This window comes from Panicum virgatum, chromosome 3K (assembly GCF_016808335.1).
Source record: "Panicum virgatum strain AP13 chromosome 3K, P.virgatum_v5, whole genome shotgun sequence".
NCBI classification, from domain to species: domain Eukaryota; kingdom Viridiplantae; phylum Streptophyta; class Magnoliopsida; order Poales; family Poaceae; genus Panicum; species Panicum virgatum.
Window position 1 is genome coordinate 16,838,197 of NC_053138.1, and position 25,363 is coordinate 16,863,559.

The 25,363-nt window shown below is 46.8% G+C and overlaps 3 protein-coding genes and 1 long non-coding RNA gene across 8 annotated transcripts in view; 2 read left to right on the forward strand and 2 right to left on the reverse strand.

Annotated features, from left to right (window-relative positions):
- Positions 1-283: 283 nt before the first annotated feature.
- On the reverse strand, positions 284-5,517 carry LOC120697941 (peptidyl-tRNA hydrolase, mitochondrial-like). 5 transcript variants are annotated; one of them, XM_039981330.1, is made up of 8 exons: positions 5,190-5,517; positions 3,311-3,395; positions 2,742-2,809; positions 2,593-2,643; positions 2,439-2,512; positions 938-996; positions 785-861; positions 284-666 (listed from the first exon to the last, which is right to left on the reverse strand). In XM_039981330.1, exons 1-8 carry the CDS (start codon positions 5,457-5,459, stop codon positions 550-552), a joined length of 801 nt encoding a protein of 266 aa, XP_039837264.1. In that variant the 5' UTR covers positions 5,460-5,517; the 3' UTR covers positions 284-549. The 5 variants fall into 5 exon arrangements, 4 of the variants coding, with proteins under 4 accessions (XP_039837264.1, XP_039837261.1, XP_039837263.1 ...); XM_039981327.1 differs by lacking the exon at positions 5,190-5,517 and adding an exon at positions 4,114-5,183; XM_039981329.1 differs by lacking the exon at positions 5,190-5,517 and adding an exon at positions 4,114-5,183 and having other exon boundaries at positions 563-706.
- LOC120697942 lies at positions 885-2,269 on the forward strand. Its single transcript, XR_005684624.1, has 2 exons — positions 885-1,018; positions 2,124-2,269. It is a non-coding gene; the product is annotated as an uncharacterized LOC120697942 (long non-coding RNA).
- Positions 5,518-7,180: 1,663 nt separating the features above from the next.
- Positions 7,181-8,129, reverse strand: LOC120700650. The gene is made up of 2 exons (XM_039984900.1): positions 7,917-8,129; positions 7,181-7,691 (listed from the first exon to the last, which is right to left on the reverse strand). The coding sequence occupies exons 1-2, from the start codon at positions 8,127-8,129 to the stop codon at positions 7,203-7,205; spliced, it is 702 nt and encodes a 233-aa protein (XP_039840834.1). The 3' UTR covers positions 7,181-7,202.
- A 9,070-nt stretch (positions 8,130-17,199) lies between these two features.
- The window catches only part of LOC120700651 (translation initiation factor IF-2-like), a 35,037-nt gene continuing 26,873 nt past the window's right edge, over positions 17,200-25,363 (forward strand). Inside the window, exons 1-4 of the mRNA XM_039984901.1 lie at positions 17,200-17,396; positions 17,460-17,567; positions 17,642-17,755; positions 17,827-17,951. Coding sequence (XP_039840835.1) covers positions 17,216-17,396; positions 17,460-17,567; positions 17,642-17,755; positions 17,827-17,951 — 528 coding nt within the window. The 5' untranslated portion in view covers positions 17,200-17,215. The remainder of the gene's footprint in view (positions 17,397-17,459; positions 17,568-17,641; positions 17,756-17,826; positions 17,952-25,363) is intronic.

Here is a 25,363-nt window from a genome sequence, read left to right on the forward strand (position 1 = left end):
TGGACGCGTGACGGGGGTTGGTGGAAAGCTGAAGGTGTGAGCGGACGGTGGTGATCCAACTAGAGAATGGAGGCGGTTTTCTGGACGATCACGATCGAATGATGCTTTTTTTTTTTTTTGAGGGACCACGATTGAATGATGCTGTGTCCACTAGTCGGCACCCTTAAGTCGGCAGCGCTGTACACAAACATACCAGCAGACTGTCTGGGAGGAACAGCATATGTCCTTGGAATGAACGAAAATTCAAAGGAAAAAAAACTATGTATAGCTGATAATCCGAATCTGGTGATAAACATTTGGTGTTTGATATGCCACAAAACAATAGGAGCAGTAGCTGCAGTACAGATAGAAATTCAAATAATCCATCAGAACCAGAAAACAGTCATGTGAATCCAATGTATGCAATACTTGCTGTGGCCTGTGGATCACATCTTTACAGAATCTGTGTGAATCTTCAGTAGTAAATCTTCAGGGGCAAATGGCCCTTGTGTCAGCAACTATGTGAATCTAATAATCTACACGCCGTTGGGGTACAATATGGGCTAATTTTCATCTATTCAACGTTTCTAATGGCTGTGGAGTGTTCACAAATGTTGCGCTCTTGTTGAATCCTTCCCGGACCATGATCCTTACTGCCTGCAGGCCTCTTTGGAACGTCACCTCAAGCTGCAGAAATGTGGCATAAGCTTCAAGGTGACACCAAGGTCTGCTTAAGGAAAAAGGTCACAGGCACAGCCCACGGGCATAGTGCTGAATCAAATTTGCATGCATCAAAATTACAAACCTCTTTCTTTTCTTGCTTGCTGAATGACTGCAGAACAAAACTGATAGCACCCATCTCCTCAGGTGGCCGTCCAATGCCTGCACAACAGTTTTGGGAATAATGTTTCTGACATTCGCCTGGATGAAAATGAAAGGAAGCAAATAATCGCCGTACCAATCCTTAGGCGTGGAAAATTGCGGCTCTGTTTCAAATGGTCGATAATACTCCTCATCCTGTAATGTATCCAGTTATTAGGTCTGTCGGTACCCCAGGACTGGGGTACCCCCTCTTGCTGCGCCTAGGCAAGAGCCTTGTAGTTATCCTTAACTACGTCCAGCAGCCGTACCCTTGCGGTCCGGAGCCCCGCTCACCCAACAGCGGTCCCGGACCTTCCCCTAGTTAGGAAAGGTCCGGGAGCACCACGTGTCCCGGGAAAAGCTGGCGGTCAGCCCGAACGGCAGGAAGCTCCGGACCTCCTCCCGAAGAGGACCGGATCCCCAGGGAATCCCGGACCCCCCATGGGGTCCGGGACCCCCTGTATAATAACCGGACCCCTCTCCAAGGAAAGGAATCGTCACCCCGCCTCGGGGTGGTCCGGGGCCACCACGTGTCAACAAGCCCAGACGCGTATATAAGGCCGCTTGGTCTCCTTATTAAGGCTCACCTACCGCGGCATTCATTACGACAGGAGGACGTCCGCATTAATGTAGCAGAAGCCGAGGCGATACTTTGACCAGGGGACACTATTGATCGCGTATTACCAAGATAGTGGAGCTGCTGGCGCCGCCCACGCCGCGCCTGCCAAGTCTGCCATAACAGATGGATACGACGGCTCGGCTTCACCCATTATGACGCCTACATAATAGCCTCCACAGGCTACGCCGCAAGCTACGCTCCCCCAACGGACACCTTGGTGACGGGACAAGAGAAGACCACTGTAGCGCTAGCAGGGCGTGGGAGCGTATCGGAGGAAAGATTCGTAACCACTGTACCCATCTAAATACTCTGCGTAGTATGCTGCGCAGTCACGTTGGGCCCACTTGTCGGGACCCCAACATCCTATGTATCCGCCCCCTTGGTCTATAAAAGGGGGCGCCCGCAAGAAGGAAACTCAAGCTGGGTGAGAGCCAAGGCCCGACAGAGGATAGACTCATACACAACAGAGATCAAAACTTCTCCCAGTGGACGTAGGGTATTACGCTCCGGCGGCCCGAACCACTCTAGATCGTGTGTTCTTGTGTACTTATCTCAGGGCTAGATCAGCCCAATCGCCTAGTACCTCCCCGAGCACTCCCTCTCTGGGAATAGGCGGGTGCGTTCCGCCACCCGGCTGTGGGTACCCTAGAAATCCCACGACAAGGTCTAATAACTAAGCCTGATAGTTTTGAGGCACTAGAGTTATAAGTATAACTATGTGGTGTATTAACATATTGAAGAAGATCTCCACAAGGATTAAAGTTCCAAGTTCCACTGGGAGAAAAAAAAAAGAGGCAAAACAATCAATCTGAGTGCAGGTGAGACTTGTAACTGAGAATCCTCCTTGTCTAAGCATGTAACAATCAATTCATAACAAAAGGTTATACTATTCTATTGCAGCATTTATTCAAGCCCCTTTCATGTTTGGCCATGAAGGTGTAGTTTTGTAAAAGGGAAAGGGAGGAAAAGGACTGAATACCCATTATGCCCACCATGTCCCCCTTTTGGCAGCAGACGCAATTCCGCAAAGGGTAGATCAAGATCATCATATATCTATAAAGGATAGGAGAACAATTTATGGGAAAAATTATTATGTAAACATGATAAAGTACCAGCTCAAGAATAACATTTACCACAACTAATTGATTGAGTGGTATCTTGAAATATGAAACTAGCTGTCCAACCTACATAAATTTGAAGCATGATTAATTTGAGTGGTACTAAGGGCAAAGGACTAGCAAAGCATGATTAATTTGAAGCTACAGTAGAGTATTTTACTTACAGGCTCACCACTTGCATTCATAAAAGGCTGTGGTTTGGCAAGCATTACAGGGACATCACCAATGAGGCCTAAACAGAAGAAGCATTGTATTTTTAAAAACATCTAAGCATAATTTGATTCCACCCAGATACAAATTTAATAAAAAAAATTGTCCATCCATAGGTTTTGTTTGGCTGCATATAATTGAGAAAATCCACACAAAGTGGCTAGCAGGTACTTCTTATAAGGCATTAACTCAGAACATTGGGTAAATGCAAAATATAATTCAGAAGGATGGCTACAGACAAATAAAAACAGAGAAACGTCAGAAAGCAGGTTCACATTCATCTACTTGATATCAGTACCTTAGATAGTACTCAAAAGCATCAGAAAAGTCAATACAACACTTGATTTTACTGCTTTGTAAGAAAGTTCGCAAGAAGCACGAAGAAGCTTAGAAAGACCAATGGCAAGAAAGACTACACCTTCCTTTATTATGTTCAAGTTGATACACAAATACTGTGGTAAATGTTGAGAAAGGTTGAAATTGCAAAAATCAATGTTAATATAAGTGAAATACACAGAATTACCTTTCCCGACAATCGCCTTAAATTGCTTATTGCTGACTGAAATTCCTTCAGCTTCTGCGATAGCATCAATCATCTCAAACCCAACCTGGATACCAACATGCTATGGTTAAAACATGATACTGCAAGGTACAGACTTACTATCCAATTCACATTATGCTCTACTAAAAGTTTGAATCCTCTTTCATTATTAAAGATCCATTTTCGAATGAAAGATGATACATTTATTTCTGCCTTTGAATATTGAAGCAAACCAACAAGAATTACATATTTACATGGAATTTCCAATGTGCTCTATAGACCCAAAGCAAGGCAAATCTAAGATGCCCAAATGTCAAAATGTTCTATAAAGTAGTATAGAGCAACCAAAAATAAGAAACAGCTTAAATAAATGGTAGCCTTCCAAATCTAGCATGCTAGTCTGGTTATTCTAGTCCATAATTTTGCGAAATCCGGAATTGTAATTTTTGGACTAGAGCTTTATCTTTCATGAATTTTACTCATGCTTGACTAGTTTTAAGTGGTTAGCTCCAACAAGGTTATGGTTTCTAAAAGCTAAACAGCTAACACAGCATAATTCCTCAGAAGAGCAAAGTGTTGTCCAATGCAGGATACATGCTATGCGCACCAAGAGCAAAAGAGCCTGTGTTAGCAAATTAAAAGGTATCGCAAACCTTACTCTCCTCTCAAGCAGCTATGCAAGCAGGATTTGTTTTTTTTTTTTTGCGATAAGGGAAGATATATTAATGTGAAGCACAGCACATCCCCCCCTTTTCAACCAGGTACAGAAAGAAAAAGAAAATTACAAGGAAGTCCCTAGGACTCCTATACATCTTCTTCCTTTCATGGCCCGGTCGATCTCCGCCACCGACACCCGCACCTCCAGATCCTCCAATAGCAGACTCCAAACCTTGGTTAAGCTGCAAGAGCCACCACCTCGGACCAACCAAGATGGATGTAAAGCGTTGAACGGAAATCAGCAGTCTGGCCAACAGAGGAAGAAGAGGCGCAAACTGCAGGCGCACCACGGCAGGCTCGTCGGAGACGAAGCTGGCACCAACACTTCGACGACGAAGCAGTAGCCCAGCAGCCAACCCGCCGCCAGTGATGAAATCACTAGCGCGGAAACCAAAGCCCCCGGGGGAGCACCCAAGATCTATCCCCATCACAACTGCTAGAAGATAGAACACAAACCTCCACCACGCAGCCTTATTGGGGTAACCACAGCTGCGTCGGAGAACAGGCGTCATCGCCGGCTGCCGGTAGACTGCCGCCGCCGACAAAAACCAAAATATCCCACACGAAGCTGTCTTCAAGGGGAAACCTAGACTACACTAAGGTCTATACAACCTAAGCTAGTATCGATTCCGAGCTCCCCTTCTCCTCCAGCGCCTAAGAGGACACCGGAGGAAGAAGGGAGCCGCCGGAATCGGCGTCGCCCACCCTTTCGCCTGTCTGTACTGTAGCGACGAGAAAGGAGGGGAAGGAACGGCCGTCCTCTTCCTATGCAAGCAGGATTTGGGTGCCAAGCTAGTCGTGACAGATAAATCGCTTGACGCGAATACCATCTTAGCACCACAATCTACAGCAGCTGATGTCATCAAAGGCCTGCCAAACAAATACGCCCAGACGCCAGTGTTGGAGCTGAGCAACCTATCTTTCCTTAGAAACAACTCCTGACCTGATTCCCCACTAACGCATCCGCTGAATCCTATATCATCGGTAGCCCATCCTTATCTAAGTACAGCTCTATTCTAGATTATCGACTGGCGTTCCCCCAAATAGTAACTGGAGCAGGCAAGGCCGCGCATCACCGTCTTAGCTAGATTTATCCTACCCATGACGGGATGGATAAAGAATTGGAGAGAGCATGCAAGCTTACGTTGTGCCGAGTCCCATTGTACATCCTTCCGGGGTTCCCCAGACCGACGAACAGCCACGGTTTCTGGGCGCCGACGCCGTCGTCGGCAGCGGCAGACGAGGAAGAGGCGGCGGCTTTACAAGCGAGAGCCGGCATGCTTGAGGTTGCGGGGTCCGCCCGACAGAAGGATACGCGCGAGAACCCGAGGCGGGCGCACGCAGCGGACGCGGAGCCCACGACGCCGGAGAGAAGCGCGGACGAGGAAGCGAGGACGCCGGAGAGAATCCGCATCGCCGCCGGTGAATTTTATACCCACGCGGTTCCGAGCTGAACAATCACGGGTCGTCTTTGACCGCAAGAGAATACGGCGGGGGGTGGGCCGATTGCCAGCTTGTTTGGGCTGGTTTGGTCCGGAATTTCGTTTTTTTACCAAAGTTGGGCCGACATTTCGGCTTACGCACGTTACGAGCTGGTTGCAGTGTTTACTATCCGCCGATGGAACAAGAATGTACTCCATGAGGTATATTTTGTTACTGTCCCTGATAAAAGGAGCTATTGTCGTGGGCTTTTTAGGATACCCATAGTCGGGTGGAGGAACGCACCCACCTAATCCCAGAGGGGAAGTACTCGGGAAAGCGCTAAGCGATTAGGCCAATCTAGCTTGGGGGCAAGAACGCAAGAACACCCGGGTTTAGAGTGGTTCGGGCCGCCGGAGCGTAATACCCTACGTCCACTGTGAGATGTATTTTTTTAGTATGAATGAGTCTATCCTCTGCCCAGCCGGGGCCTCTGTCTTTCTCTAGCGAGCGTCTCCCTTTTATAGACAAGGGGACGCATACACGGGCGTTCAGACCCCGACTGGTGGGTCTAACGTGGATGTATAGTATACTGCACAGAAAGCTACAATGGAGTTACAGCGGTTGAGAATCTCTTTCTGGATACGCTCCATCGCCCTCTCGACTCTCTGACCGAGGGGAGTCTTTATTTGTCCCATCGGCGAGACGCCCGTTGGGGCAATGTAGCTTGTGGCGTAGACTGTCGAGGCTACCGTGTAGGCGTCATAATGAGCGAAGCCGAGCCGTCGCGTCCAACTGGCATAGTAGATTGACATACGCGGCGTGGGCGGCGCCAGCGACTGCACTGTGCGCCTTGGTAACACGCGACCAACAGTGCAACCTGGCAATAGCCGTCTCGAGCTCTACTGTGGCAGAGCGCACTTCTACCTATCGCTTTGAATGCGGTAGGTAGGTGAGTCTTCCCGTGGACGCTACGTGGCCCCGCGCGGGTGCCCGCACCTGTGGACACGTGGCGGCTTCGGACCAGCCCCAGGCGAGTCTTAGATTTACACTTTCGTGTTAGGCCAGTCTCAATGGGAGTTTCATGACATTAAATACTATCACTTTTGTTGACAGGGCAAAGAGAGAGAAGGGTGGACTTTGATGGGAAGTTAGGAGAGTTTCATCACCATGAAACCCATCTGGTACAGTTATTTAGTTTTCAGTCTAGATAATTGTGTCCATGAAACTTAGCTCGCTCAGCATTGGATAGGGATCCGGATCACCCGTGCATCTGGGATGATCCTCTCCCAAAGACCCAAATTTTGTATCTTGTGTCTTGTGGTTGTGGGTGAAGACGACTCTTCTGACCGGGTGGGTGAATAAAGCTATGAACTGAGTGCTGTCAAGAAAAAAAGAAGAAGAAGAAAGGACTGTCTTTTGAGATTGAAAAACAAGAGAGCTACCTCGTGAATGGTTCACAGCGCACATACCATGTTGATTTTCTAGAGTCATTTGATTTTTTTAGAGCACCAGAAAAAGGAGGAAAAAACTAACCGAGGGATATTACATGGCGAAATTTAAGGCACAGATGTATTACCATAAACCCACAATCATGAGAAGTCCATAGATAAACCAAGACACATTTGTGATAGAAAGGGGAAAAAAAGGCCACACTACTATTTACATATATAATTATATATATTGGTTATAAATTCACACCAAATCATACCAGGAGGAACATTACATGATACGAAACTTAAGCAATATTTAGACGGATCCTCTTCCTCCTCTCCGATTCCATGTCGAAGAGCCCATTAGGCAGCAGCTGGTTGCAGAGCTCCATGTAGGTCGAGTAGAGCACCCTGTCCTTGGCGCCGGTGCGGTGCTTGTGGGTGTGCTCGCAGAAGTGCTTGAGCTGCTCCAGGGTGCACACCCCCAGCATCTCGCTGAGCAGCAGGAACACCCAGTTGATCCGGGGCTTGTCCGCCGGGATCACCGGGCGCATGCTGCCCCTCTGCCCGCACCGCTCGCAGTCCGGCAGCGCCGGCTCCTTCCACCTCCGCGGCGCGCGGTCGTCCATGTCCTGGACGTTGCACGCGATGTAGGCGTGCAGGTCCGCGAACCTGGCCCTGGCGTCGAGCGTCACGAGGCGGACCTCGCCGCAGCGCTTGCACCGCAGCTCGCCGGTGACGGCCTCCACGCCCCGCCGCGACAGCTCGGCGAGGGAGTGGTGCACGCCCACGCGCTCCGTGGACCACGGGTACGGCGGGACCACGTGGAGGCCGCCCTCGATCTCGACGGTCGCGTCGTCGTCGTCGTCGTCCGCCTGCTTGGCGGCGCCGCCCGCTCCTGAGTGGCCGGCGGTGGTGGCGATCGAGCGGCGGCGACCAGCAGAGCGCGAACGCTTCGCGGGGGCGCGCTTCGTTGGCGCTGCAGGAGGAGTGGCGTCGCCGTCGCCATGCCCATGCACCGCCGGGGCGGGGACGGCCGCATTGCTGTCGCGGGGAAACACCATCGGCATCCGAGTCAGCGCCGGGACACTCGCTGCTGGGAAGGCGCCGCTGCCTTCCACCACTAGGGCATCGAAGCGCGGCGGCGGGTAGTGGAACGCCGCCGCGGTGGCGGCGGAGGACGGCGCGGCCAGCACATCCGCGGGCCGCACGGGCGCCGCTGCGGCCACCATCGGTGTCACCGTCACCACCGGCGAGCGGAGGCCGCCGGCATCGGCCTTGGCCCTCGCCGCGGGCGCCTTGCTGCTGTAGATGTCGCCGAGCGAGAGCGAGAGCGAGAGGAGGCTGTCGTCGTCACCCTTCGCCTCGCCGCCGCCGCCGCCGGTGGCCTTCCGAGGCGGCGGCTCTGCCGCGGAGTAGTAGTGTTTGGACCAAGGCATGACCGGCCGAGCACGAGGTCTCGGGCTCTCGCGTGGTGGTCTGGAGCGAATGGATGGGATCTGCCTGCCGCGACGGCGGCCGGGGGGGCTGCCTTTTAAAGGAGGCGGGACGCGGGCGCGGACTTCGGGAGGCGGGACGCGGAGACGCTTGCGGTGCGGGCTCGTTCGTTGAGATATATGAATGCTGGCGCGGAATTCGAATCTTTTTTTCTTCGAACGGAGCTCAATTGTTTCGTTTGAACAGAAGGGAGGAGGAAAAATCGGCAGAGCGCTTGGGCTTCCAACGACCTCCGACACCTCCCCCGGCGCGTTCGGGCGGGTTGCGTCTCCGCCGTTCCTGGTGCATGCAGGCATGCGCGCGGGTCTGGCGGCGCCTTGCATTGGGCCAAGGCCATGCACGGCTCTGTCCTTAGATTTGGGATGCATCATGCCCTATTTGGAACCAAATTTTATTAGAAGTCCCTATCACATCAAAATTTTTTTTACTATTTTATAGTATTAAATAAAATCTGTTTATAAATGTTTTTTGACAGCTGAGTGCTTTTTCACGAGACGAATCTAATGAGCCTAATTAATTTATAATTTGCTACAGTGATGCTACAGTAACCATCCGCTAATCATATACTCCATTAGTATACCTCATTAGATTCGTCTCGCAATTTAGCCCCAGGGTTCTGCAGTTAGTTTCATAATTAACTTTTATTTAATACTTCTAAATACTAAAAAGTTACAGGGAATTAAAAAAAGTCCCTCGGACTAATCCCAATGGATGGTTTTATTTTATTATTTCCAAAAATGTTACATCATCAAAATAAAAATAAAATTATGGATGAAACTCACCCCCACAATATATTGTTTTATATTTGTTACTCCCTCCTTCCTCGTTTATAAGGCACAATGAAATATGACATGGTCTTCCAACTGATACTTTGACTATTTATTTATCGTATATAATATCACTTATGATTATAAATTTATAATCACTGTAAACTATATTTGATTACGAATCCAACCATATAAAATTTATATTATAAAAATAAAAAAGTAATAGTCAAATTATTAGTCAAAGATAGAAAGGTTTAAATCTAGATATGCGTGTATGCCTTGTAAGACCAGTCCCAGTAGAAGTTTGATGGGCACAGTTATCTAGACTGAGAACTAGGTAACTGTGACAGATAGGTTTCATGGGAGAGAGAAGTTTGATGGGCACAGTTATCTAGACTGAGAACTAGGTAACTGTGACAGATAGGTTTCATGGTGATGAAAATCTCTTCACATCCCATGAAACTCCAACCTTCTCTCTCCTTGCCAATTCAGCAAAAGTGAAAGTATTTAATGCTATGAAACCCTCCATGAAACTCCCATTGAGACTAGTTTAAACTAGTAAGGAGAGAGTATTTCATAGACTCTCATCCTATTTAATTTTATGACTCATCAAGTGCTGGTAACTGTGCATACATAGTTTTATCTAGATGAAACTAATTTCATCTCTCCCTTATTAAATCAGTGCCACATCATCTAAGATTAGTCTCAGTGAGAGTGTCATCGATATAATTACCAAGACTAGAAACTTGAGAATTGTGCCAGTTGAGTGTCATAATGATAACACTCCTCTCGTATTTCATGACACTCCTCTCTTCTTATACTATTGGTACTTATTAGCAAATGTAATGTTCATGACACTTCTATAACTCTATTTTAATTCCTTCAAGTCGTTTGTGTACTCTTAACTCTATTTTATCAGCTTGCGTGCTGAGAATTTTGTAAAAATTTGGCTGTGTGCGGCTGCAGAGGCCGGAGACGTTTTTTTTATCTAAAAAAATATCATTTCTATAACACTCCTATTGAGATTAATCTAAAATGATGACATGACACCTATTTAATGTGCGCGAAACTACAATAAAATCTGCACTAGAACTGGCATGGCATGTATGTGTGTGAACTGAAAAGAGCAGCAGCAGGTCGGGCAGCCAGCACGCGTGGTCTCGATTGATTCCCACCATTACCAAGGCGGGGGTGTTTCATTGCAGCACTGCCCACTTCTTCACCCCACGCGGCAGAGGTCAACAGGACCCTTCATTTACATGGTCAAAAGGACTAGTAATTGTAGTAGTACTAGTTTTTTGCGCTAACTAACTACCCGGCGGCCGGAGCAGGTGAAGCGGGGGGAGAAGGGTCGCCGGCCGGAGCGTTCGCTTATGTCTGTTGGTCGCGTTTTTTTTATTTTTTTATTTTTCAAAATTGTGTTTTATAGAAATATATTTTCGATTTTATAATTTATATTTTTTACCCCTACCACCCAGCTGCGGGGCGGGCGGCCCCCTGCCGCCCTGCTGCCGGGGCGGTAGGGACCTGAATGTAAATAGAATTTATTTTTATTCGTATTTTGGTCCCTAGGGGAGCCTGCCGCCCGGCAGCCGGTAGGCCGGTACCCGCCGCCCGGCAGGGGGGCGGCAGGCCCCCCACCCTCTACATAAAAGGCTGAGCTCCCCTCCCCCCTCATTTGCTTCCCACGACATCCAGAGAGGGGGAGGGAGAGAGGAGGGTGTGAGGGAGGGAGTTGCAGCGGCGAAGCCCTGTTGGATTTTGGATCCGAACCGCAGGTAATAAATATTTATCAACTTTCTTATTTTAAATTTTTTGTATGTTTAATTCTATAATTAGTGTATGCAGCAGTAATGATATTTTAGCGATTTAGGTACTGTTTTTATTATAATTTATGTAGAATTAGGATTAGTTTTTAGAAAACCCATTTAGGTTTATTGATTAGTTGTTTAATGCGAGAATTTTTTTTAAAATACTCAGAAATTGTAGAAATTGCAAAAAAAATTGTAGAAAATGTTATAAAATTTATTTATAAAAATTTATTGTACAAAAATTGTAGGAAATGCAAAAAAAAATTGTAGAAAATGTTATAAATTTATTTATAAAAATTTATTGTATAAAAATTGTAGGAAATGCTAGAAAAGTTTATGAAAATTTCAAATAAATTGTAGAAAATGCAGAAAACTTATATTTTTTGTGTTAGGTATGACCGAAGGTACGCCAGCTCTACTTGACCGAGTCATAGACTCGTCGCACCGGTCATTCCTTGTAGTGGTTCAGCGCGTGAAACTTAACGTGCTGCGTCCACGTCCACCAGCGGAGTTGATTCCTGTGGACCCACGATGGGTGCCCAGGTGATATGTCGTCGGATTATGTTTATGAGAATACGTTTGTTTCGTATACGTTTTCTACATAATGTACTTACCTTTGGTCGTTCTACTTTTCAGGTTGAGTGAGGCTGGTCTTCTTACTATAGGCCATCTTGCTGAGAGTGGTTGGGCAAAGCTGGACAGATCCCTACTGACGGCTCTGGTTGATAGATGGAGGCCTGAGACACACACCTTCCACCTCCCTTGTGGGGAGATGTCACCGACCCTACAGGACGTTGCGATGCTGCTGGGTCTTCCTATCAGTGGGGATACCGTAGGGCCTCGCGTTGTCCCGTCTACGTGGTTGGACGATCTAGAAGATCGTTTTGTAAATATTGACATCGCGATTGATGTAGAGGAGCACCCAAAAGCAACAGGGCCTGCCAAGTCATGGATTCTGCAGTTCCAGGTACATATCTCATTTTGTTTTGAGTAATGTTAGATTTATGCTTTTGACTAGTGCAGTTATGGTTTTATTTTATAATTGATCTTGTACTCATAAATGTTCATCTTTTCTATGCAGTCCGACAATTTGGCACATGATGCTGATGAGGATAGCGTCACTCGATCCCTTGAGGCATACCTATTGTGGTTGTTTGTATACATGATGTTCAACAACTCACACGGGGCCTATGTGGATAGGGTGTTTGTGCCTTACGCACAGGAGATCGCAGATGCAGCTGTGGAGGAAATGCCTCAATACAGTTGGGGTTCAGCAGTACTTGCAGCCACGTACTGTGGCCTCTGCAAGGCATCGGTGCAAAATAAGCACAATGCAATTCTTACAAGATGTCCGATTCTGCTACAGCTTTGGTCGTCCGAGAGGATAGCAATTGTTCGTCCGATTATCGACCACTCACCGTATGAGCCGGATATGTACGGTGACACCGAGGATGATAGGCCGACCATGGGGACTCTCTGGTACGCTCGTCAGGTATGGAAATGACTGCTACTCGTACTATTCTGTTGGCAATTCTGTTGCTTTGTTTGACCCTCTTTGTATTTCTTATTGGTATATATTATTAATTTTGTGCAGAAGAGTTGGGCCCACATACAGTCTCGGCGGTCCTATCCTGAGTTTGTAGCTGAGTTTGATCAGTTGACACCTGAAGACGTTGTGTGGGAGCCATACTCCCAGTTGGCTATAAACACTCGTGCACCGTTCGGGATATCTTCGGTTTACTCTCAGGACCAGGGCCTTTGGATGACAACTACAATGTTGGTGTACGACGTTTACATTGAGGCCCACTGCCCAGAAAGAGTCAGGAGGCAGTTCGGCCAAAGGCAGTTGTATCCTGTGCTGTCAGCATTGGATCGGGTCCAACGTCATGACCACAGGTAACGATTCATATGTCATTTCAGTGATAATGCATTGCTGCTTTAACTAATCAATATTTAGTTTGTCGAGGGCTGGTCAACTCTCCTTGAACATGTCGGTGACAAGGGTGCAGCCTTGGGTCGATGGCTGGGACCAGGCAGAGGAGAACGTGGCGCTTCCGACCCCTGCACACACGGAGGCTTCCTACAGGGCGTACCTGAGCTGGTACCAGCCTAAGACTCGTTGCCGCTTGATATATGCTGACATGCATCCAGAGCCGCATGTTGCGACCCCACAGGATGGCTATGCACGACATAGGGATGGGGCATTAGCTAGGGCGGTGAGTCAAAGTTATCATCGCTTTTCAAATACTTTGGATTAGAGTGTTGATGTCTTTCTTTTTCTTGCATGCAGTTTGAAATGTGCAGGTTGATGGACGTAGATGCCAGGGAGAATTTGATGAGGATTCGAGCGGGATCTATGATGGATAGGAATGAGCAAGAGTCGACCTGGATCCGAGTTTCACAAAGAGCCCATTCCATGCTTGAAGCCTTTGGTAGCCGGACATCATACGAGGACTCCTACGGTTCGTCTCAAGCATCGACCTCGTTTCCTTGTGATCCCACATAGCAGCAGGCTTCCCCAGCACCTTATTGGTCTCAGCAACATTATCCAGGTACGTGAGGATACTTATTGACTTCCTACTTTGATAACAATAATTAATTCTCAGTCCATACAGGTGATGGACACCCACCTTATCAACCTCACGGAGGGACCCAGTTTAGTACTATAGCACCAGCTGCAGGGATGTCATTTCAACCAACATAAGCACCACCACGACATTTCGGTAAACATATAGTCCATATCTTAATTTCAATTAATTTTGGTATGAAGTCTAATTTCTTTTGCATTTACATATAAGATCACAACACTTATATGATGCGGGACCTTCTTCGTATTACCCTATGGCGACAGCAGAAGTAACGCAAGGTAAATACCTAATCTATAATCCGAATTTATCATGTTCTTCTTATTTCTATGAATATTTTAAATAATTTGAATGGTTTACAGGATCGCACCACCAGCTTCCTGATATGGGTCCTTCTTCGTATCCACCACCAACAGGTACGTATGATGAATATGTATCCAAATAGATGACTTATAAGACGATGATTAAGAAGGGACATGGCCCGCTTGGTGCGCGGCCCAGCCATGTGGCATGGGCTGGCTGACAACAGGCCGAGCCCACGAAGAACCGCTTCATCCGGTCTGTGTTCTGTAGTTAAATGGGCCGTCAGCTGAATCCCTATTTTCCTTCTCCGCGGTTTTTTTATTTTTTATTTTTTATTTTTTTTACAAAAATATATTTTCTTGTTCGAAATTTACATGAATATACCCCGGCCGCCCCGCAGCCGGGCGGCCGGGACCTGGCCGCCCGGCAGCCGGGCGGCAGGGGCTTATCTGTAAAAAAAGTTGACAAAAAATTGTGCCGAAGACCCTGGAGGACCGGCCGCCCGGCAGCGGGGCGGCCGGTCCAGGCCGCCCGGCATAGGAGCGGCGGGCCCTGTCCGCCCGCCTGCGGGGCGACCGGCCCCCCCAACCCTATATAAGGTGTTGGCTGCCCCTCACCCCCTCATTTGCCTCACTAAAAATCCAGAAAAAAAGAAAAGAGAGGGAGGGAGGGAGAGGAGGGGTGAGGGAGAGGCGAAGCCCTGCCGGATTTTTTAGCCGGCGACTGTAGGTAACTAAAATTTTCTATATTTTATAAATAGATTATGTTGTAATTATTATTTTAAAACAATAGATTAGCAATCAGTTCAATTATTGTTAGGAGTGATTAGTGGTACATTTAGGTGCAATTACTTATAGTGATTAGCGTTGATATAGTACATTTAGTGTTAGATTTAGTATTAGAAAATACTAGAAAATTGTTAGAGAAGTATTAGAAAATCACAAAAATTGCAAGATAATATTAGAAAATTGTAGAAAATGTTAGAAAATTGTAGAAAGTTATAGAAAATGTTAGAAAATTGTAGAGAATGTCAGAAAATTGTAGAAAATGTTAGAAAATTATAGAAAATATTTTGTTGAAACAGTATATTAGCAATCAGTTTAATTATTATTAGGACTGATTAGTGGTACATTTAGATGTAGATACTTGTAGTGATTAGCGTTGATATAGTACAGTAGCAATCTAATTAATTAATGTTAGTAGTGATTATTGCTAGATTAAATATTAGAAAGTACTAGAAAATTGTTAGAGAAGTATTAGAAAGTCTTAAAAATTGCAAGATAATATTAGAAAATTTATAAAATGTTAGAAATTATTATAAATTGTTAGAAAATCTTAGAAATTATTTAGTAAATATAAGAAACTATTAGAAATATTTAGATGTGTGTGATTGTATTGTATTATTTTGATCTTACGTGGTAGGTATGGCCGGAGTTACTCCTGCGTTGCTGGACCCAACAATAGACTCGGGTCACCGGTCCTTCCTTGCGAAGGTTCAGCACCAAGAACTAAACGTGCTGCGTCCACGTCCACCTGCAGAGTTGGTTCCTGTAGACCCACGATGGGTGCCCAGGTGATATGTTGTCTATTTTCTGTTTTTATCCGTTATACATTTCGTTATATAATGTATTAACATTTGTGCACTGTATGATACAGGCTGAGCGAGGCAGGTCTTCTCACTGTGGCTCGTCTTGCTGAGAGTGCTTTGGTGAAGCTAGACAGGTCTCTACTTTCAGCTCTCGTTGACAGATGGAGACCTGAGACACACACGTTCCACCTCCCTTGTGGGGAGATGGCACCGACCCTGCAGGACGTTGCGATGCTGCTTGGTCTTTCTATCACCGGAGACGCTATCGGCCCCCGCGTGGTACCTTCTACGTGGCTGGAGGATCTTGAGGAATGTTTTGCAGGTGTTGCCACCACGATTGATCCTGAAGATTTCAATGAGCACCCACAGTCGAAAGGCTCTTCCAAGTCATGGCTCCTACAGTTTCAGGTACAATTTCGTACAAAATGATGTGTTGATGTAATTTATGGATTTGAAATACCTCATGTGTTTCTTATTCTCAATGTTCGTACTTCATTGCAGCCGGATTTGTTGGCAGCCGATGCTGATGAGTACAGCGTGACTAGATCACTCGAGGCATACCTGTTGTGGTTGTTTGGGCACATCATGTTCAACAACTCACACGGCCACTATGTGGATAGGGTGCTTCTGCCCTACGCACAGGAGATCGCCGATGCAGATGAGGATGCCATACCCTTATATAGTTGGGGTTAAGCGGTTCTTGCATGCACATATCGTGGACTCTGCAAGGCATCACGGCAGAATGATAGGAATGTTGTCCCAACGGGGTGCCCAATTCTGCTACAGCTTTAGTCTTACGAGAGGATTGTTATCGGTCGTCCCATGATTGACCAGTCACCGTACAAGCCAGATATGTACGGTGACACGGAGGACGACAGACCCACCATGGGGACTCTCTGGTACTCTCGACAGGTATGGACCCGATAAAAATTTATATTCTATGCATACTATGGTCATACATTGTTCCCTCAATACCTTTCTTATGGACACATAATTTTTATTTTTGCAGAAAACATGGGCACATGTACAGACCCGGTGGTCTTATCCTGAGTTTGTTGCCGAATTTGATCGATTGACCCCAGAAGACATTGTTTGGGAGCCATACAGTCCTTCGGCTATAGCCGCACGTGCACCGCTTGGGATATCTTCGGTGTGCACACAGGACCAGGGTCTCTGGATGACTACTGCAGCTTTGGTGTACGATGTTGCAGTTGAGGCCCACTGCCCGGATAGAGTCATGAGGCAGTTCGGTCGACGCCAGTCTTTCCCTGTGTCTTCAGCGTTGGATCGTGTTCAGCGCCACGATCATAGGTAACAAAAATGTATAAGTCCCCATGTACTAATAACGTGAAACTAATTTCTATTTAACGTACAGTTTATCAAGGGCTGGACATCCTTTCTCGACAATGTGGGTCACTAGATTACAACCATGGGTGGCTGCGTGGGATGATGCAGGCGAGCAGTTGGCTGAGGATACCAGTCCACACACTGAGCCTTCGCTTCGGGCGTACCTGACCTGGTACTAACCGAAGACTCGTTGCCGTTTGACGTATGTTGACATGCATCCACAGCCGCATGTTGCGACTTTGCAGGATCGCTATGCACGACACAGGGATGATGCATTAGCTGGGGCGGTGAGTAAATGTTGACGGCATTTTCGATCTTTTAAGATTTGTATACTAAGTTTTTTTGTTGCAGTTTGAGGCCTGTAGGTTGCTTGAATTAGATTGCTCACTGAATGTCATGATGATTCATGGCGGGTCTACGATGAGCATGCCGGCACAACTCGAGGCCTGGACCACTCAACGTGATAGAGCCCGAGGCATCCTTCAGGCCTTTGGTACGCGGACAGAGTACGAGGATTCCTACGGATCGTCGCAAGCGTCGACGTCGGTTCCTTGTGGTCCCGCATGGCAGCAGCCTCCCTTATACCACCGACAGTACGAAGGTATGGTGTGATATTTACCGATCCGTATGTTTATATGCAGTATTTAAATACGACTTCACACAGGGTACGGGTACCCCGGTTCTCAGCCCTATGGAGGGCCAGGTGCCTCGCAAGGGGCTCCATTTCAAGGAACCCAGTTTACCTCTATGCCACCAGCTGGAGGGACTTTAGGTAAATATGTGGTGCATAATTTTATTTGCTTATGTTTTATGGTCGAAGGCTCATACGTTATTATTTATACTCAGGATCACAACAGTTCACCGGAGCGGGGCCGTCTTCGTATGACCCTATGCCGCCACCAGGAGGATATGAAGGAGCTTCTTCCTATCCACCACCACCACCACCACCTGGAACACAGGGTACGTAGTATAATTTGTATGGAATTGCATTCACCTATTGAATGTTGCTTAATTTTTTTTGTGATCTGTAGGGTGGTCTGAAGACAACGACGCGGCCTCCTTCAACGACTTTACACGGTTGTTTGCTACGCCTGCCCAGGACGATGATCCCAGCTTGCATACACATGTGGCTTTGTTACGCCGTCCTGCCAGAGACGTGAGGCCACCAGACAGTCATAGCTACTCTAAATATCACGTACACGCACAACATAAGAGAGGTCGGAATGGTAGGGGTGGTTAGTTGTTGGCACTTGTTTCTCTATTGTTATTATGGACATTTCGACTGTTCGGAATTATGGTTGTTTATGATTATGGTAGTTTACTTGTCATTTGTTTCTATAGATATTATTAATGTGAACTTGTTATGTTTGTGGGTTCCATAATGCTCGTGAAATAAGGGAAGTTCTTGCGAATTTTTTCCGTGATTTAATGAAGGACAAGTTAGGTGCGGGAGGAGTTAGCGGCCGAGATTCCGCTGACGATGATGACGACTACCGCATACAGAGTAAACTTCGTGACACGCTCGTATAGCTCAAAATAGGGACCATAGTGTATCTAGCTGCGAGTACGAGATCACAGGTTGCCACTGCTCAGCACGGCGATCACAGATTTCACATATGTCGCATTGTTTGCCCAGACAAACATGACAAAAGACGACAGCCCAATAGCAGTGCCCTTTCACCATTTCAAAAAGATGTGATAACACGGCAACCACATCAGCTCATCTTCAAAGCAGTCTCTCAGGCGAGGACGACGGAACTGTCTTTCTACAGCGAAGGTCTGTGGCGTGTAGTGGGGAAGGCGGCATCTAGGCACGATCGACCGAGCGACAGCGATGCAGTGCTGTGAGTCTGCATGCACAGAGATGCATCGAGTAGTCAGTTCGAGAAGGCTCAACGCAGTTTGCTACGTGGGGGTACGGCTACTAGGACTACCTAGTGCTAGTGACATGCTGCATCGTTGTGTTTGTTGTGTTTTTTTAAATTACCTAAGGCATGTTAGCTTAGTTCAGAATCTGTTTACCGTAGTTGCAACGGGTTCTGCCATGCCACTGTATGTCTGATGTGTGTTTCATTAACGTTGTATTATGATGTAATTCCTATGGTTTACATTGTGTAATGCATTTTTTAGTTCTTAATTCTTACCGTTATATTTGATGTGTGGTTCACAGTATTCTAGTCTCCTGAAAAGGTCCGAAAATATTAAAGACAAGTTCGAAGATTCACTAGATTGCTTGTGCGTGCGTGGCACCTCGGCGCCGTGATCTGTGGCGCCAAGACGTGTTATCTCGGCGCCACATATTACGGCGCCGACCCCCAGGGTCTATTTCTGCAAAAAGTTACAAAAAAGCACATATGTGAAATTCTTTCGCGAAAAGAGCTAAATTGCAAAAATTACGGCCCGGGGGGCCTGTGGGCCGCCCGCCCCGCTGCCGGGCGGTCTGGGGGCGGCCGCCCCGCTGCCGGGCGACCGACCCCCAGGGACCTGCGCGTAATTTTCTCCGCGAAATTTTTTTCAGAAATGCCTCTACCGCCCGACAGCGGGGCGGCCGGGGTATATTCCTGTAAATTTCCAAATCGAAAATATATTTTTGTAAAAAACGAAAATAAAAAAACCGCTTCCTTCTCCTCCAGAGAAAACGACCAATACTTCTGACTTTCATCACGATGCTGCTGCCACCAAGTGGACATGGATTCCATGAATCCTGAAGCAGGTACGCCCAAGTGGATGTCGGATTTGCATCCCTAGAACGTGAGCTCTGTCTCCGATCTCGACACAAAATGCCGGTCTCGCCGACCAGGTAGTTTAAAAGGAATAGCCTGTTTGAAACCGGGCCAGTTTGTAACTAATCTAAGTTATCTCTCAACTTAGCCCGTGTTTGGATGCAAAATTCTAAATTCCAATTTTTTTTTCGGCACCTGCATGGAGACTTAAATCTAGACGAAATAAAAAACGCATTGCGACTGCTGTCTGTAAATGGCGAGATGAATCTAATGAACCTAATTAGGCTGTAATTAGATGCTAAACTGCTACAGTAATGCTACAGTAAACAACCTCTAATGACTGATTAATTAGGCTCATTAGATTCGTCTCGCGATTTACATACGAGTTCTGTAATTATTTTTATGATTAGTCTATGTTTAATACTTCAAATGTAAAAAGATGCGCCTTAAATAAACAAAGCTTCGCGCAGAATCGCTAGTTTCAGGCTGGAGCGTTGAGGAGATGCCGAACTGACTTTTACGTAGCGGTAACTTCTTTCATGGCCATAATGTCTGCCATGTGTGTGTGTGAGAGAGAGCGTAATTTACCCAAATCATTGCAACTCTGTCCTTGAAGCTCTGTTCAGTTAGACCGGGATCCAGTGCAGTTGCAAACTTGCAATAGCGGTTGCTGGATCTCAACCGTTCAAAGACAGTTTCAATGTGTATTTCATTCGTGGTCCAGAGCTTGCTGCTCACTGTACATACTTGTACTATATATTAGCCTATTACCAAATCGTTGCAAAAGATTTTCATGGCTCACTTTTGTAGTTTAAGTCTGCTCGTATCATTGGCAACTGTGTCTTGATCTTCTTCTCAAGGGGAAAAAATTCGGCTGCCTCTTACTAAAAAAAAAGTGAGGAATCGCTATGCTCATTACTTTACTTGTTTTTTTTCTTTGAACGGCATTACTTTATTTGTTGATGAAAAGAGAAACGGTAGCACCTGAAAACTAGGAAGCACGTGCTCAGATAATGCTGTTGCCTGAAATCATCCACTGCCAAGCATGCCATTTTTCAGAGCTTGTGCGGGGAACAGCTTCCTTTCCCACAAAAGGATCAATTATCAATATGCTAGAAAAGAAAACTTGACCCAAAGACAAAATCCTGCATCTGCATTGTTGGCATTTTTCAGAGTACGGCACGCAGCATTGCAAAGCTATTTTTGTTAGCTATTTTTCAGACAAGTGTATGAATAAACTGAACGAGAATGCCAACAAGGTAGGACACAAGTTTTCTTTTTATCAGTTTTGCATTTCTCGCAGAGCAAACACACAAAAGATACATGCCAACATTTCGCGGTACATCCTTGCCATTGTCGGACTTAGGAGTAGAAAGTAACAAACAAACTCAGAAAAGTTAAAGATGATACAGTTACATATCTGAAGGACCCAATGTACCTGGGGTACATCAAGGAACCAACCGATAGAACAAATCAAAGTAGTCAATGGCCAGGAAGAACCGCAAAGGCATCAGTGGATCAGTCATGGTAGAAGAGGAGCATGATGACGCACTCCCGGATGATGCAGAGCCTGGCCATCTGCTTCCTCAGCACCCTGCCGAGTCCCCCTCCTCCTCCCCTGCGCCTCGGCTTGTTCATCCCGGATTCCCCCCCCCCCCCCCCCCGGATGGATGAACAGAGGCACAGAGGGTGGGTAACCCGAGCACCAAGGCTCCCGCCGCTGCTATCGCCGGATCTGCATCTCTGCTGCTGCCGTGGTGTGGTCAGAAGAGGGCATCTGGTAGGCTTATATACTGGGGAAGGCTCACGTCATTGCCTTGGACTTTCCCTCCCCATAGCTGCCTACTGCTGGTGCCTACCTGTGCATATCCTAAAATCATGGAAGTGGGAGGCTGCTGACAGGGCAGTCAAGACCAACATCTCAGCTCTCAGCCCTGACTGAGGTGCTCCCGTCCTCCCTGTCCATGATAGAGAAAAAAAAAGATTAATTGGATTTGTGCTATTATAACTCTATTGTATTTTAATCATGTCACTACTTCTCGAATCTCGAGTAACTATGCTCGTGCCATTACAATTGACCTGCTGTTGGAAATACATCATTTTGTACGCTGGACACCGGGTTGGGTCTAGTTGCAGGTGTATGAACGGGTCTCACTAACGACTGTTTGCATCAAATCTGAAGCCTTAAACGAGAACATCATCAAGATTTACTTTCATGTACTGCAAAAAGGAAAAGAAAACATGCATCAACAACCCAAGCTCCCAACTCAACTCACATGCTCATGCAGAATGTGCATGTAAACGGGAGAACCGCAGAAGGCTACTGTTTACTTATTTGCCCGTCTTAGTTACATTTGAACACGATAATTCCTAAGTACATTCTGCCCATGTTACCCAACCATTAATTCCAAGATCAGCAAGATTTTATTCCACCAGCATGCAAGCAGGTGCCCAGACGGCCAGTAACGTACAGCTGGTTAAGTCGTAAAATAGCATTCATTTCATATCACGAAGGTGTAACATCCCTAAACTAATTGGAAGGTTAATCATGTCATCATGTGCATCATCAAGCATTAACCATGATTAGATTACACTTAGGAGTGATAAAATTTTGAGACTAAGCCCTTTAAAATTTATAAGGGCGGACGGTCTCCCCCTATAGGGCGGACCGTCCTCAGTTCAACAGCACAGCCCACTTTAGTTAACGTCGACCAAGTAAAACATTGCCACATCAACACCCCGGACGGTCCGCGCCCCACTCGCGGACGGTCCGCCAGTGCACCTCCGTGCGTGTCCAACGCGCAGAAACTTAGCGCCACATACCCCACCCCGATCCCACGCGTCAGTCCGAGTTTCTTTTCCACCAGAGCACCCGTTGCTCTCTCTCTCCCTCCTCATTCACTCAAACTCCTCTCTCTCTCTACCAAAGACATGGAGGAGCTCCACCATCCTCTCCTCCACCATTGAAGCCCCTCCTCCTCGCCGGAGCCTCACCGGAGCATCGCCGGAGATCGACGTTGACGAGCTACACCACCTCGACTTCATCTTCTTTCTTGGAGCTAGGAGCTTCTCCAAGCTTCACCCTCTATCCCCTTCCTCGTCCTCAAGCGTCAAGGAAGGAGAACGAGCTCGAGCTTCACCAAGCCCTCTACCTCATCTTGAAGCCCTTGCCGGTGTTCCATCCATCGCCGGTAAGCTCATCCCCTCCCCGATCTACTCCCCATTGCCCTAAGTTGCAAGCCATGAAGCCCTCCTAGAGCACTTTCACCATTGATGGCCTAGAGCTTTGAGACCTTAATGCATGTGGGTTTTAGCTACCAAAATGAACTCCCTACACTCCCAGGAACTCTTAGAAACAAACCCCATCCCAAACCATGGCCGGAGTCGCCGGCGGCGAACTCGCCGGTGAGCCTCAGATGGGGTGCGGACGGTCTTCCCATCATGGGCGGACAGTCCGCTAGTCACCCGACCCGACCCATAGCGTTTCTGGACACTTTTCGACCTTCCAAAAATTTGTGAGGCGGACGGTCTCCCCCCTTGGGGCGGACGGTCCGCAGGTCATTTTTCAGCCTTACACAGAAACACCCAAAAACCATGTTTTTGACCCAAAACGGTCCGCGGTTAGCCGGCAGACGGTCCACCAAATGGTCCGCCGTTTAGAGCCGGACGGTCCGCATTTAATTGTTCTTTACTCTTACACTTAGCTATGATTAATCCACATATTTACTACATGTCTAGCCTCTTTTATCATAGTTTTGCAATGTTAAATCATACCTTCTCATACCATTTGCATACCATGTCAATCATTCATGGCATATTTATTTATCATGCATCATTGCACTCGTGTAGAGACCGTGACGCCGGAGCAAGAGGAGCTTGAACCTGAAATCGTTGGAGACGACACTCCCGTTGAGACTCAAGGCAGGCACCTAAGCATTTCTTACACCCTATTTTGGATCAATGAAGTATATGTCTTGTTTGCGCATGAGTTAATATATATATATATATATATATATATCATTGATTGCTTAGAACCTATTTGATGCATTACTAACCTTGATTAGGATATCATCTTAGATGAGTATGCTTGAATAGGTGTCACGAACTATATGCTTAGCCATGCTTAGCTACGGTACAAGACGAGAGGTGGCAAGGTCACCACCACTCGCGAGCTATAGGGTGTATGTTTATTTTTGCATGATTAGTCAAGAATGGATAAAAGTTGAGCAAATATGAAAAATGATTCGAACTTGGGCAAATATGGTAGGGCCATGTTGGGATGGAGCTCACATGGTTAGTCTTGCTTGAGTTGATTAAGGACCGGTCGTTATCGCAGTGATACTTGAGCACTTCCCCATATAAACCACATACTTTATAGTGGGACGGTAAGCCAACTAGCATGAGTCACACCTTGCCTTGATCGGATTCGGTGCGAGTTGTGATGGAGTGTGATCGGCGTTTCCAGTGCACTTGTCGTTCCCGACCGTTCGCTCATAGTCGGTTGTGTTTGTGTGAAAGGTTGAGGCATGAATCAACACTTATCCTTGGCCGTGGGTATGGTCGTTGGTCTTGTTCTCGTGTGGGAAAAGTTGTACACCCCTGCAGGGTATTTAATCTATTACAATAGCCGCGCTCTCGGTCATTGAGCACGCTCTTGTACTTGGACTTTAACGTAGTGTTACCGAGTAAGTTCATGGAAGATTGAGCTTATGATTATGAACACTTTACTTATGCAATTGTTTAATGCATGCTTTAGAGATCATAGATGCTATGTCTTTTGCTTATTACAACTTGGTCAAAGTAGATGCTTTTTATACAAAAGTTAAATACCTTACCCTATCCTTGCTACTAACCAAATGCATTATCCTTGAGATCGGGCTAGTATATACCCATATTGGATAAGTCCTGCGAGTACCCTTTGTACTCATGGTGCTATCATTAAAGTTGTTGCAGGTGATCCGCAGTCGGAGACCGTCTTTGGGTATTTCTACCCCGCGGACGGAGGTGCGGGTGAGGAGTAGATAGCTGTGACACCCTAGGTGTCTGCACAAGAAAACTACATTCATTTCCTATGCTTCATGTGTGAAATTGTTTGAGTAAGGGCTTATTTTAAAACTTTAAGGACCTTTGTGTAATTATGAATTGTTCCAAGGTCAACTTTATAGTTTTATTTGAATAGGATGTGTGATTATAGCTTTTGTGGAGGGTTTATTTGCAAAATGTAGTGTAATCATTACTTGGCAGGGAATCTTTCAATTTAGCCTAGATTTAAAGTGAATTTGCTTTGAAAAAGACAAAAGTCCTTTGAATTCAAATTCTCCTTATGTTTTCAAAAATAACTCTTTAATCTTTGATCAAATAAATTTTTGTACAACATAAAAGTTGTAGATCTTGAAAAGTTGAACAACTTTCATGTTGGGCAATTTTTCATTTGAGCCCTAGATTAAAAGTTATTGCTGGTTTACAGTAAGGTCCTTGAAATTTCAGAAATTGCAAACTGGTCCCTTTTCCCCTTCCTCCAGCCTGCCTGCCTGCTCTGCTCCACGCCGCCGCTGTTCAGCGCCGTCGCCGCCGTGGAGGGCCATCCCGGCCACCTCCTGCTTGCAGAACCACTCCACGCGTCGCGCCCGACCTCCTCCACCGCCCTCTACCCTCGCGCTGGAGCTTCCCCTGTCTTGCCACGCACCCAGAACCGCCCCCCGGCCGCCACCTCGCCGCCGTCGTGGCTGGCTCGCAGCAGTACCCAGGACCCCAACTCGCGCACGCACCAGCACTACAAGAAGCCCCGCAACCCGTTCCCCTCGTCCTTTCGCCTTTTCCTCGCTTCCACGCTCCAGAACACCGC

What these genes read in the sequence shown, in the direction of transcription:
- LOC120697941 (XM_039981327.1), bottom strand. Translation starts at nt 4,557, where the DNA reads ATGACGCCTGTTCTCCGACGCAGCTGTGGTTACCCCAATAAGGCTGCG. An exon ending in TGAATGCAAGTGGTGAGCCT is followed by an intron (nt 2,644 to 2,741) that starts GTAAGTAAAATA and finishes AAATTTATGTAG; the next exon opens with GTTGGACAGCTAGTTTCATA. An exon ending in GCAAGCAAGAAAAGAAAGAG is followed by an intron (nt 667 to 784) that starts GTTTGTAATTTT and finishes ACATTTCTGCAG; the next exon opens with CTTGAGGTGACGTTCCAAAG.
- LOC120700650 (XM_039984900.1), bottom strand. Translation starts at nt 8,129, where the DNA reads ATGGTGGCCGCAGCGGCGCCCGTGCGGCCCGCGGATGTGCTGGCCGCG. An exon ending in CGGCCGTCCCCGCCCCGGCG is followed by an intron (nt 7,692 to 7,916) that starts GTGCATGGGCAT and finishes TGGTCCACGGAG; the next exon opens with CGCGTGGGCGTGCACCACTC.